At 35.9% G+C, this 14,003-nt stretch overlaps 1 protein-coding gene across 3 annotated transcripts in view; it reads right to left on the minus strand.

Annotated features, from left to right (window-relative positions):
* The window catches only part of RELN (reelin), a 518,204-nt gene that overhangs the window by 267,276 nt on the left and 236,925 nt on the right, over positions 1–14,003 (minus strand). For all 3 annotated transcript variants that reach the window (XM_081080324.1, XM_081080323.1, XM_081080322.1), the window contains exons 5-6: positions 3,362–3,394; positions 631–709 (exon numbers count right to left, since the gene is read on the minus strand). In XM_081080324.1, coding sequence (XP_080936450.1) covers positions 631–709; positions 3,362–3,394 — 112 coding nt within the window. The remainder of the gene's footprint in view (positions 1–630; positions 710–3,361; positions 3,395–14,003) is intronic.

Consider the following 14,003-nt stretch of genomic DNA (forward strand, 5'->3'; position numbering starts at 1 on the left):
TTGGTATCACACAAAATCCACATTCAGATATCCTCTCAAATTGTGCAGATTGATTGCAGCTCTGGGTCAACAGACATTTCTTTGAAGTCAGCAAAAATACAATTGCCAGCAAATTCCTGCATCCATTTATGTATTCAACAAGTTTTTCACAAATGAGTTTTGGTTCATTATTTCTTTGCCCTCAAAAATCTCAGAGTTGCACCTAAAGAGCATTTGAAGGAGAGATTGGAGTATAATGAGGTGACCCAATGACATAGAAGTTATTGGGAAGTATGACCGAAATCATCTGTCATTTCAGATAAACCACTTCCCTTCTTTTGCTTGGCATAAGTACAATATTTAGATACATGAAAACTTAATGTTTTCCAGGTAAAGAACCAGTATAACTGAAAGAAAACATCTAGCCACACCCATGGTTTTGAGGGGCACCTAAATTCAGTTCTAACGTCAAGAAATAGACCTTATGTCACCTGCATTAAGCCCAAGTCCCTAGTTGAACAATTCTCACTGATACCTTAGTGCTAAAGACCAATTTAATTTTAGGTAACTGCTCCATGGGACATCAGCATTACCTTTTTATTTTTATTTTTGCATTAAAAAAGTCTAAGTGAGCATATTCCTATAACTTACCATATAGTTGGATTCAATTCTAGTTCGTGGTAGGAATCAAAGTCATCTCGTAGGATAATACTGTCACTATGTATTTCAGCTAAAAGGAAAAGAAAATTTAGAAAAAAATTATAGCAAACAATAGATTTAGCGACACAGAAGGATCAATGTGCTGCTTTTGTGAGAAATAACAGTATTTCAAATTAAAACTGAATTTTAAATGAGCAGTTGATTCTATTTGCTTTGCCCCTAAACTACTATGGGACAAGTATAAAGGCTCTGCTGTCAGATACTTAGAAATCTGGAAATCAGGGCCTCCAAAGAGAAACGCTACGAAAGGGTCACCAGCCAGGAGAGGCAGAAGGCCACGGTCAGCATTCACGCACTAACGCAACCTGTAGGGAGAGGCCACACAAGATGTGCCTCTCATAGATGGACACAACCAGACCAGATTCAGTTCTAACTCGCTTTAAAGTATAAAAGGGGACAGAACATTCCGGCTATTTGTTGTCAGCTCATGTTGCTGACATGTTACTAACCCATTTCCTCTCCCCTTTCCTACTATCCCTTCTGCCCTCACTTGCTTTCTCTCATTCCCTATATTCACTCATTTTTTATTTAATGTGTTTCAAATTATTAAGATTTTTTTCCCTCAGAGCTGCACAGGAGAAATTACCTACATGAATAAGTAAAACTCCCAAGTAAAATAAAGTCATGTTAGAAGTCAGGAGGAATGCCAGGTAACCATCCATAGTTTTCAATATGTTATCACTATGCTTGAGATTATATTAAATTCCCATTTTTAAGTTCTAGAAGAACTTTGGGCATGCTAGAGCAAAGCATGTTTCCATAAATGGTGAACTATATCATATTCCCGCCGAATAGAGGGTGGATGAGTAAAAACAATTTCATGGCCAGTTCCAATGGATGTGAGCTCGTCATTAAGGTTCTGTGAGAAACAATAATTATTTCTACTAAAGGTGGAAAAAAATGAATTTAGTGCTTAAAAACTCTCTCATCTGATTCCCATGGTTTGCTTGGGAAGTTTGTTTCATTTAATATAAATTGTCTGGGCCTATACAATTTTGTTTGAACTAGTTTACACATGCTTTTTGGAAAAATTAAAATCATGGTCTGATTAACAAAAAAACTTTTTTTTCCAAAAGTGGCATTTTTCCTTTTTTTTTTTTTTTTTTGGCTCACTCAAGTATAATTCATTGCACTCACTGGCAATTACAATATTAGGAAGTATACTTCCAAATTTTGTTTGGAGACATTGTCACCTATAGCCATCCTTGCCCTCTTCATACCAGGAAAGCACATCAAGTCCAGGAAACCAGGGAATCAGCATGGACTGAAAGGAATGGCTTCTTAGACGCAAAGCCTTCAGCATGATAACAGGGAAAATATGGATTTACACTGGAGAAAATGCGGTGATACATTCTGTGCATGGGAGTGATTTAATGATTCCTTTGAGCAATCAGACGCAGTGCCTGACATGCCCACAGGGTACAGCTCTCTCAAATACCCAACCGGGCTGAGACTCGGGCGGGCCACTGTGGGTCACCAGCCTGCCTCCGCTGCCAGAAGGCATGCTTCTAAGCTCTTATGTTTGTCTGCCAAAGAAGAGGAGCCCCAAGCTGTAGCATTACATAAAAGTAGAGCTTCTCAAGGCAGATTTTCCAAAGAGAAAAATAAACTAATTGGGTTTATAGGTTGAAAGGAAAAGCCCAAGAGACAAATAACTAACCCATCTGCAAGTCCCACAGTGAGCCATCTGAAAAGGCTGGAGCCAACTAGGATGACTTCCTTTCATTCTCGTTAAACAGTATAGTGTAGGAAATTGCTTTGAAAATAAGTCTTCACTGAAAAAAAATGACAAATTTAACTCTTAAAGATCATTTGTTTTCTAGAGAATTTTTTTACAAAGGCATGAGTAGACTTCAATGGGTATTTGTTCATGTATTTATTTCCAAATACTGTTACATCATTGACTATACATTTTACAAATATGAATTCATTTCATTCTCATAACCACCCTAGAGGGTAGGTACTAGTATTACTTCCATTTTACAAATGCAGAAACTGAGGCACAGAGAGGTTAAGTAACTTGCTGAATGTCACATGCCTAGCAAGAGGTAAAGGAGAGATGAGGCAGTTTGGCTCCAGAAATTGTACTCTTACCTACTACATAACCCTGCCTCAAGAACTGCGGGCCACTAAGCATGAGAAACATGAGTGATGGTAACGTTACATGGTGCCATTCCACAAAGCAGACGGTTATTTAAACACTCGTATTTCAGTTTGTGAAGAAATAACCAAGCTATTTATTTTTACAACCCAGTACTAACTGGAGCAGAAATCTCAAATCTAAAATGACCTGAATTCCTGAATTCCTCTGCACTCACAGCTTCTTTCTCACTGCCTCTGTGTTCTATTCATGATGGAACACTGGGGAAAATTCAGCCTTAAAACACTGTCAAAGGGTCCCACACAACAAGATCCAGGGATGAACGTACTAACAGACAGGTTCGGAAGTCCTTCCATTAGCCCTCAGCTGGGCAGCACGATGGCCTCCTCGCTGAGGTCCTGTGTTCAAGCATAATCTGGACCTGAGTCTAATTTCAGTGAATTATTAGCAAATCAGAGAGGGCGGAGAGTTTCCTCACCTCTATAGCACCGCCCACATAGCTGGAGGAGTGAGACGAGATCTAGTACTAAGACTAGTGACGCAGGGAATTTAAACACTTACCTAGATGTGGGTGCACAGTGGCCTCTGTTGGAGCTGGACCGAGAGAGAAAAAAGGAAAGATGACTGATTAGCAACAAGAGCAAAATCTAGTATTAAACAATCCCAAATATAATTACAAAACTTAGGTCACACAACAAATTGGCTAGAACCTTTTTAAAAGAGTAAGAAGACAAGGCCAGTAAACTTCCTAAAATAAGATGTCTAACTCTCTATTTAGTTGTCATATTTAAAAGTAACGCATTACTCTTAAAGTGAAGAGTAGATCCCCTTACACACAGGACAGTTACTTATTATTCAAGTTCAGTCAGGTGTCCCTTGACTCACAATATAAATGTGATGTGAGAGTTAGTGGCTATGCCGAGACCCTTTCTCAGCACCCAGTACATGCCAGGGGCTGTTCTGGGTGTTAAGGAAATCGAGAAAAAAAGCACCATCCTTGCCCTCAAAGGTTATTGTCTGGTGGGGCAACTATAATGTAGTGTAATAAGGGCTATGGTCGAGTGTTCAGAGGGTGCTGGCAGGACATGGGGGACCAGGGAGGGACACTAATTCCAGGCTGTCCAGGAGGAGAGGATTGTCAGGAGAGACTTCCTGGAGAAGATGACTTCTCTGCTGAGTTCTGAAAGACTAATAGGAGGAGGATAGGTGGGAGTAGGGAAGGGAGACATGCTTCTTTCTAGAGTAAGAGTAGAATGGCATAGAGAAGTAAGAGAAGTATGTGAATCTAGTTTCCAACTGTAAATTTTACAAAATCTTAAAACAGACTAAGTATTCCAATACTTAAAAGGAGCTGTACTTGTAAAATACACACTAATAAGAGAAAATGGCCTCTGAGGAGAACCACAAGTTCAGCATGATGGAAAGAGAACGTTTAAGAGGAAGAAACAGAAAAGGAATTGGGAAGACTGACAGGACAAGATGAGGGATTTGGACGTTACCATGCAAGCATGACCATCGCCTGAACATTTATGAGCAAAGGAGTGGATGTTCAAATATGCATTTTAAGAGAGGGCACTCTGATAAAAGTTTGAAAATAAGGGACACTGCCCTCATTTTAACTTTATAATACTTTGCTTATACTCTTTTGCTCAAAAGATTTCCAAATCTATGAAGAAATATTGTCAATCACGACGTAAAAAATTAGAAATCATGACATAGATATTTTTAAGTGTTTTACATCAGTTAAAGTAGAATTTTAGCTAGATATGAAAAAATTTGTTTCTATCATGGTGGTCAGTGCTTCAGCAATGTTAGATGAAAAGTCCAGACTTAACAGAATTTTTATTTGTTATTTTATTTTTTGGCTTTTTAAAAATTAGTTTCAGGTGTACAAAACAATGTAATAGTTAGACATTTACACGCCTCACAGACTGATAACCTCCCTTCCCCCATCTACTACCCCTCTGACATTGTATACAGCTGTTACAATTCCACTGACTCTATTCCCTATGCTGTACAGCATTTTTAAAACTAAAAACTGATGTCTGTCTTATTGTATCATACCAACATATTGTATACATTGAAAACACTTGTGCTTAGTTTTGTAAAACAGACTCTATGGAAAGTGTCATGGATGCCTTAGTATTAGTATACTGTTAATATCCACATGCAAATCATCACCAGTTTATCGAAGTCTTGAAAAAAAATAGAAAAATTGAATCATCTTGTGTTTTGTGCCAATGCTTATTGGTCAAGTCATAGAGTTTTAAAAAGATTCACTGAACTGTTATCTTTAATTTAAGATTTTCTTGAAACAAAAAGAATAATTGCCCATTACTCAATAATCAATGACAAAAACATGACACAATGATGGATGTTCCTTCATCAAATCACACTGCATATGAATGAATTTGAAGCTTCAAGAAAAGCAAGAGCTTATTTACAAGGTAGTCGGAAAAGGAAGAGAATTCATGTTGAAATTGAAACCTCTACAAAACAAACAAATAATGATTTTACACATATCTTAACATGAATCAATATGCAGATTTTAAAATTCCAAGGAAAATTTGAAGAATGTCTTCTTGATATTGACAATTTTGGAGTTGTTTTTCAGTTTATGCAATATCCCTATGAATCTCACGTTAATAATACGAGCTGGACACAAGAGTGAGTACATTTACTTGGACAGATGTAGTTTTAAGACTGATCTGCTTTTGTGTCAAAGAGAAATCAGCTCTTCTACAAAAAGATAAACAAATTTTGTCCAGGTGGATGTAGATATGAAAGGAAAATAATTTCGATATCCAATTTTTATTGGAAGACTTTTAGTAGGTGCGGAATACTTGGATGTGTGAATCTAGTTTCCAACTGTAAACTTTACAAAATCTTAAAACAGACTAAGTATTCCAACACTTAAGAGGAGCTGTAAGTGTAAAATACACACCAGATTTCAGATACTTGGTACAAAAAATGTAAAATACCTCATTAATAATTTTATATTATTATTTATATTGAAATGTTTATTATTTAGTATATTCTGTTAAATAAAATACATTATTAAATTCATCTATTTCTTTTTGTTTTTTTTAAATGTGGCTACTAGAGTATTTGAAACTGTAAATTGCTCCACACCTCTTTTTGACAGCACTGAACAAGAGCTAGGAGGGCGATCTGGACTGGATAGCAGTTAGGGAACCATTGTTACACAGGAGGCGTAGAGTCACAAGACCAAGTCACTCAGAGAGAATGTAGGGTATAAAAAAAGAGGTGAAAGGAAGAGGTCAGTGTACATTTATGGGACTGGTAGAAGAAGAGGGGCATCAAAGAAGACTGAGAAAGAGTGCATTTCGTTATGGAAATAAGAAAAAGAGTTTTAAGAGAGAAGAGGGCTGCAGGAGAGATTAAGTGAGTCCTTATAAAGCTGATCTCTAACAAGGGCACCCCGTTATCACAGCACTGCATTAAGCAGGGTCTGGGAACTTGCCTCAGAGGCCACGCTCTTAACTATTGTGTTGATGGCTCTTTCAAGAAGGTTGGCTGCAAAGACCAGAAATGAGATTGTGTAGAATCTAATGAGGAAATAGTAGCAAAAGTTTTTTTGTTCGTTTGCTTTGTTTCTTAAGATATTATGGTAGTTTAGCTACCTTACAAAAGGGGTTCTCTGTATTTATGGGATAAATTCTTAAGAAGGGGGGAAATCTATAAAATACTAGCTTTAAAATACAGTGAAATAAGTTAGTTAAATATAAAACTAATAGCAAATGTCAATTAGAAATGTACTGGTGAAGAATAACAAAGTATCTGCAGAGACATCAATTAAGTTACGTACTTGATTTTAAATAATTATATTAGCTACGGCCTGGCTCCAATAAAGACAATAAGTTACAAGATATTTTACTCTCCTTGAAGGAGTCTTTCCAAATTGACATCTCCCTTTTCTAAAGTATTTTGGTGCCAGGCACCTTTCACTGAACCACCTACAACATAATCAAGGGAGGGCCATTTAAAAAAGACCCATGGAATCAGACTCTCTGGGAGTGGAGACTCAGAATTTATATTTTTAAAAACCTCCCCAGAAAAAAAAAATAACAACTATAAAACCTCCCTAGCTGATTCTGATAGAAAACCAAATTTAAAAACCACTGCAGAACTGTTCTCTTATTAAGTACATGTCTTCTCCCAAGAAGAAATAAGTTCCTCAAAGGCAGAAAATATGTCTGCAAAAGATACCAGCCTAAGCCAGTACTAGATTCTCAATAAATACTGAATTGAATTGAAAGCTCCTTCTCAGTGGTAATATATTTTATGTTATTTTGGAAAGTAAATAATTGAACATCTGAACTTTGGAAAATGTCAAAATATACTTACAGCATTGTCAGAAAGTCCTTCAATATATGTTGTCTAGGTAGTTCAAACACCTAACAAGTGTTCAACTGGATTTAACTGAGCATATTTAAATCATGTTTTAAATCACTAGTTAGGAAAACTCAATGAACATTTTGTAATAAAAATATCCACTGCCTGAGATGACTAAACATTATTTTCTCAAAAAACCCCATATGCACTACACATTAAACTAGATAAAAGGAAAAGCGCAAATTTCTTTGAAAATGTTTACACATGTACAGTGTAAATATGGTCCAAAATCTATTAGTTTGGTACAAAAGTAATTGCAGTTTTTGCAATTTTATATATACATATATATATATATATATATATATATATATATATATACGTATATTTGTATGTATATATATATATATATATATATATATATATATATATTAAACTTTTCCATCATTTTATTTGCTGCTTTGAGCTCTAAGAATTAGAAGGAAAAGAATCATTGATGAGAAGGAAAAGGAAGCAACAGTTCTTAAGTGGTAATAGATGCTGGTATAGCATTGAGGTGAAAATACCATCTCCTGTACTGTAAATGCCAAGGTCAAGGATTTTATGTTAGAGAAAAATTGTAAATATTTAACCTTTTAAACCGCAATTACTTTTGTACCAACCTAATAGTAAAGTACTGGGCCTGGGAAACTTATTTTAATCATCTCTCAGTAAGGGGCTATATCAATCGAGCTTCATGTAGTAAAACAAGGTTTTCTAAGGTTGTGGGAAGTTCACTATCTTTCTCACACTTATTGGGGTAAATATACCACAGAAACATCCAAGTAAATAGCCTGAAGACGTATAACATAGTTCAACATCATTTATTAACTCCCACTTGGATAGTACTTGCTTTGCCTCATACTACTAATGTGGATAAATTACTAAATTCCTGAATTGTATAAAGTTGGCAAAAAGATCTTTCCTCTTCCTTTATGAAATATAAAATGTACACTTCAGAGAGGCCCTAATTTATCAGCCATCCAAATACTTACCCACTGGCATAGCTCCACGTACACCTTTCCTGCTCCTTTGCTGTTGAAGTAGCTCTGACTCATCTTTCTAGACGGCTTGAACATTTTTATCTCAATACTTTGTTGGTCTGTTGCTGCTTCTCTGCCTCTCTAAGGACTGTCCCTACCCTACTACCCACCTTGGTCCAAGTTCCCAACTTCTTTGAATCTGAAAATTGCATGACCAACTCTAGCTACTACATAAAAAGTTGCTAAATGGCTTACATTGGGAAGTTTTGTTTCTAAGAATGAGAGAGAACAAAAATGTTCCTAAAGAAGTAGGCTTTGGCTTTGGAAAAAGCAGGATAGAATACACCTGTAACAGAAGTGTAAAAGACATTCCACTTTCTGCCAGGTGTCTCTGCACCGTGGTAAGAAGGCCAGGAGAGAAAGGCCGACCACTTATATACACAGGGGAGGATGTACTGTGGTTCAGGGCCCTGCTGGTTGTCATGGGAGACTGAGTTAGAGAGAGGGAAAGACAGCCTGGAGTGGTTCTGTACCCAGAGCGATCACTGGGCGAGAAGCTTCATTAAACGATCCTGATTTAGCTTCACTGATGAGACCCGTGAAACTATCCGTGAAGGCTGGACAGAACCTTACACTGTAAGGAACTCACTTTTTAGCCTACCACAGAACTGTTAACAAATGTGGATATTCCTAGATTTACAAAAATGATTAGTTGTACATCCTACACTATGGGAAAACTTCACTCTGAGAAAAATACCAGTTCGCTTTGGTTTATACAAATACTTGATGACTTATTAAATCATTTATCTTCCCATAAATGTTGAGGCAATTCACCTTAACATGAAGTTTCTACCAATAAGTTATAAACTCGTACAAACAGAGTAATGGGTAGAGGCCAAACTTTCAATGGCTCGTTAGAATTAAAGTACAATGATCATCAGATACCATATCCTGCATTTGGATTTCATGCCTCACTTCAAGGAGATCCATGAACATGGGCAATGCACAAATAAACCCAGCTTATAGTTCTAAAGATCGATTAACTTGTTAGGAATGCTAGGTTAGATGATAACATCACCATCTGTTAACAGGACACATGATGGGTAAATGAATTTGCATTTCAATGAACTCTAGATCTCACTCAAAATAAGCAGCAATCTCTGTAATCTTTACTCACCGACTTAATGTCACTGAGATCCACAAAAACTACAGAAACTGTGTCCTTTGGAAAGCTTGATCCGGTTCAAATAACTGGACCGAACTGAAAACTGAACTTAAGTTGTATCTTGATAACTTAAGAAGTATGCCAAATGTCATCAAAAAGGAATCAACTTAGTCAAAACCACAGATAAAATACGAAACGCTAAACAGGCAAGTTAAAATGAAGATTCTACTTTGCGCAAAAAATAAAAGCAAGGCAACAATGTAAGAATCATGACAGAATCTCACTAAAGCCTCCATGTTTTTTAAAACCCTGTTTCCAGCCAAGGATTAAGAATGAAGGCCTTACATATAAGAGAGCCTGCCTAATATCAGAAAAAAAAAAAAAAAAAGAATGAAGGCCTGACATACTTTGACTTGTTTTTAATTGAAAAAGCCAAATACATTTAAAACTTTAAAATGATCAACACAAATTGGTAACAACTTTACCAGTAAGGCATTAATAAATGAGGATCGATGTAATTTCATTAGTCAAATATCTCCTGAGAGCAGGTAAACAAGAAAAAAAATGGGAAACTTTGAAGTTTTAAGCATAATACAACCTTTTCATACTATCCATACAGATGGATAATAAATGCTTTTAAGAGTGTCAACGTCACTCAGAAATGTGCACTTATGATTTATTTTCAAGATTCTTTTTGATATTTTTGATAGTGCCACTTAAAAGTTATTTGTCCTCCACATTCTACAGCAAGAACCACCCAAGTTATTTGTTTTGGTAAAATTCAAACTTCAGATCAATAATGAAATGCTTTGGTGATATTCTACCTGTCGCTTAGCTGAACATTTTCCTAGATGCTATGGAACTATTAAGTGACCTGAAGATTAGGAATGTGATTTTTATTAATATGTCATTGAATATGTAAAGAGAACAGGAAAGGATTTTTTTTTTTTTTTTTTTTTTTTGCCTCAGGATTTCACCAATTTATTCAGTCTAGAATGGCCAGAAAAGATCCACATTTCCAATCCTTTCTTTAGTTGGTATTATATTCACTTGTCAATTAGTGACAACTGGACCAGTATTATTATAGCCGGTTTGATTTTCAAACACCTTTTTAAAAACCCACCTTAAATTTGTCACTTAAATCCTTCAGTTGTCTTTCCAAAGGTAAACTGATAGACTAATATAGTTGAAATGAAAGAAACCCAAATATTGTTTTTAGAAGATACAAAGTTCTTTGAAAAAGCATATCCCTTATAGAGCTTCCTTTTTGTTCAGCTGTGCTATTCTTGAAATGATTTACTGATCTCCATGAGCTGGCATAAGAAAAAGAACTGAAACTGCCTTGAATGAATTCAAGAAATCTGTACGAATGCAGATTTGATAAACACAGTTATGCCAGGAATACTGAAGGTGAGTGTTTACTATGTCAAACAGTTGTAAAGCGACCCAATTCACATCCCGACAAGCAACTCACATCATAAAGACTGAGTAGGATTAACACGAAAACAAGTAAATTCAGCAGCAAAATTTTCTAAGAAAAACATGCTACTTGGTCTCTTTAAACAAGGTTACTATTCATTTGCTTAAAATAAAAGTAGAAAAAGCATGTACTGACACTTGGTTGAGTAAATGACAAAAGCACTTAGCCACGTATGTTAACACACCTGTATGTGTGTTGGCGCTGCTTCTAGAGTCACAGAGTTTCAGGTCCTTTCTAAGGAATATCTTCACTTGGGGGGGGGGCAATGGTGGTGGTGGGGGGTGGTAGTGAGATTTAGTTTTACTAGTTCATTATTTTCCACTCAGTGTGAGTTGATCTGATCACCACTATTATATGAAAATAACCATTATACTTATCAATCTCTTTACAAATTTTAAACACAATAATGTGAAATATCTAGTGTTTGACATGAGAGTTACTCCGTGAGCATTACCTTTTATTCATTAAAGATGTTTTCTCTATTCTTTCCAATTATTTAGAACATCTCACAGACTATAATTAATAATCTGTCCTTATGTCACTGGCAAGAGCGCACTAGCTGAGCTTTCAGACAGAAATGAAAGATCAGAAAGTTCCTGTGAACTTCAACAGCAAGCAAACACCTCCAATTCCATATTAGCATCTATGACTTCATTTGGATCCCGGAGCTCAGTCATTCTTTCCTTAATCACATTCTAATAGCTTACATTTTTTTGTTGTTTTTTAGTAAATATCATAAACATGGACCATTATATGGCTTCTCAATATGAAATTGAAGCAGAAAATTCTTCCTATCATCAATTCAATTTGTCCAAGAGACAAATTACATGCTGAAAGGGAAGAAAAGCTTCATTTCTTAAAAAAGCATTTCTGTGTTTATGCTCTTTTAGAACTAGAGCCCCCAGCATCTCACCCAGCAGCCTAGAAATAGGCATGTTAGAAAGAATGAGGTCATGTTTAATTTCCCCAAAGATTGCTATTTTGACAAAAGTGTTTTTCTTTCAACTGACTTATTTTGGAAGGAAAATTTTAAATAATCATGTAACTCGAAAATATATTTCAGCCAACTTATTCAACAAATTATTCAGTCCAAAGGATGGAGATTTCACTATGCCGGGCAGAAGAAAAAATAAAAAGGATGCCTAAAAAAATGAATTGAGGGGGTGGTTAATGAGCTCTGTGTTAATATTATTGATTACTTACCAAAAAAGAAGGCTTTGAGTCAGACAAGCACTATATTTATGATGACAGACAGTTCTTACAAATAAAGGTATTATGTTATGGGAACTTCATATCCTAAATCATTTTAGAATTCAAATGCCCTAGGTAATTTTGCCTCAGGTATCTCTTCATCTAATTTGAAATTCAAATGTATAAAACTTTCAAAGCTAAATATGACAAATTAGACATGGTCCGTGAAGTTACAATTTAATGAGCTATGAACCTAGATTTTCATCTCCCCAGGAATAATTTCTTTATTACTTTTGGTATTTTATTGCAATAAGGCACCATTTGACCTTCAAGTATGATAATTAAGCTTCTAAAAATGTTATAAATTTAGAGTGAAAATAGTTCTCCCTGTGTTCAGGAATATACTTATGATCAGTATAAAAGATTATTTAACATTTAAAGACAGTAAAATTACGCACAGAACCAGCAATATTAGGAAGTATTTTTCCCTCTTTCCTTCCTCCCCTATTTCCCATCTCAATGTGATTTGCGTTTCATAACAACTTATTATCTCTCAAATTATAAAATAAATGAAACAGGAGCAAAATTATATATCTTTATAACATACAAACGGGGGAACAGCGAACTCTTTCAGGTAAGATTTATTATATTATGAGCTGTCAATAATTATCTTAAACACTAAAACTTATGACTCATCATTTTGCCACGCTCATGGCCTCACCTTTTCTGGGAAGATAGTCATACATTTTTCAAAACGTTGTCTATGATATGAATAAAAGTTTTAAGTGAAAACACAGAATACAAAATGATATACCATCTGAGTTTTTAAAAAATATTACTGTGGAGTAGTTTTGTAAAACTCTTAGACCTTTGAGAACTTGAAGAGATGAAGTTCACAGACAGAGCAGGGGAGAGGAAGTGCAGCTATAAATTAATCTGTAGCCTGAACACATATGGCTTTTAAATGACATTCAGAGGTAGGGGTAGAAAGGAAAATTAGAATCATCATATCATCACCATCATCAAAAAGTAATAATAAGAATAACAACAATACTAATACTATTACTACTACCACGAACAAATCTTATTGTTAATGTTAGCAGAAATTTGCTAGAAGTCTACGAATATCTATCAATATCGATTCTCCCCTTGTTTATTTGAACAGGACTATGGCCCCCAGTTACAGGTATATTTCTCAGTGTCCCCTGCAGTTTCCTGTGGCAAAGGAATTAAGTTCTGTCCATAGGAAAGTGAGAGGAAGTGACCTGGGTTATTTCCAGGGCTTCCCCAGCCTGTCATCCTTCCTGCTGCCGGGAGCAGCCAGTTGGGCCCTGGAGATGGGCGCTATGTACACAGCAGTATCTCAGTATCTGTATCTCAGTCACAATCTTAAAGGTCAGAGCACATATGAGAGCTGACTAGACTGTGAGCACCTATGAGTAGGACTCAGTGTTACACATTTCCACACTCCCATCCTAGCACAAGGACTAGTATGTATGTTAGTTGATTGGGTACTAATAACACTAGCAAGACATTATTGCTAAAAGCATTGTTAGAAAATCCTAATGTTCTATGTTCTACTGTGTCCCCTCCTCCCTTAGTTACTTGTACACATATTGTCGTCTTCATTTCACCTTACTTTTCACTTTCCTTTACATATCTAAGGACAAATGGTACAATGTGCCTTGTCCTAAAATAGATAATGAGGCAGCTTACAAAAACAGGGCAGACAACCAAACAAGGCCATAAAGTGGAAAAACCAAAGGTGATGACTAATGAGGGTCAGAAAAAATACATCCAGCTGAGATTAGTATGCAGCATAAAAGCTCTGACATATTAAGTTTGGTTCTGAAGCTATGAAGTTACAGAAATAGAAAAGTTCACGACAGGAAAGAACACATGTTGCTTAGGTAAAGGGCGGCTATTTCAGGTGCAGAGACTTACAAATGTTCCTCCTGTGGTTTCCTAGAAAGCAGACACCGAACAATGCAA

Source organism: Rhinolophus hipposideros (genome assembly GCF_964194185.1).
Source record: "Rhinolophus hipposideros genome assembly, chromosome: 18".
NCBI classification, from domain to species: Eukaryota; Metazoa; Chordata; class Mammalia; order Chiroptera; family Rhinolophidae; genus Rhinolophus; species Rhinolophus hipposideros.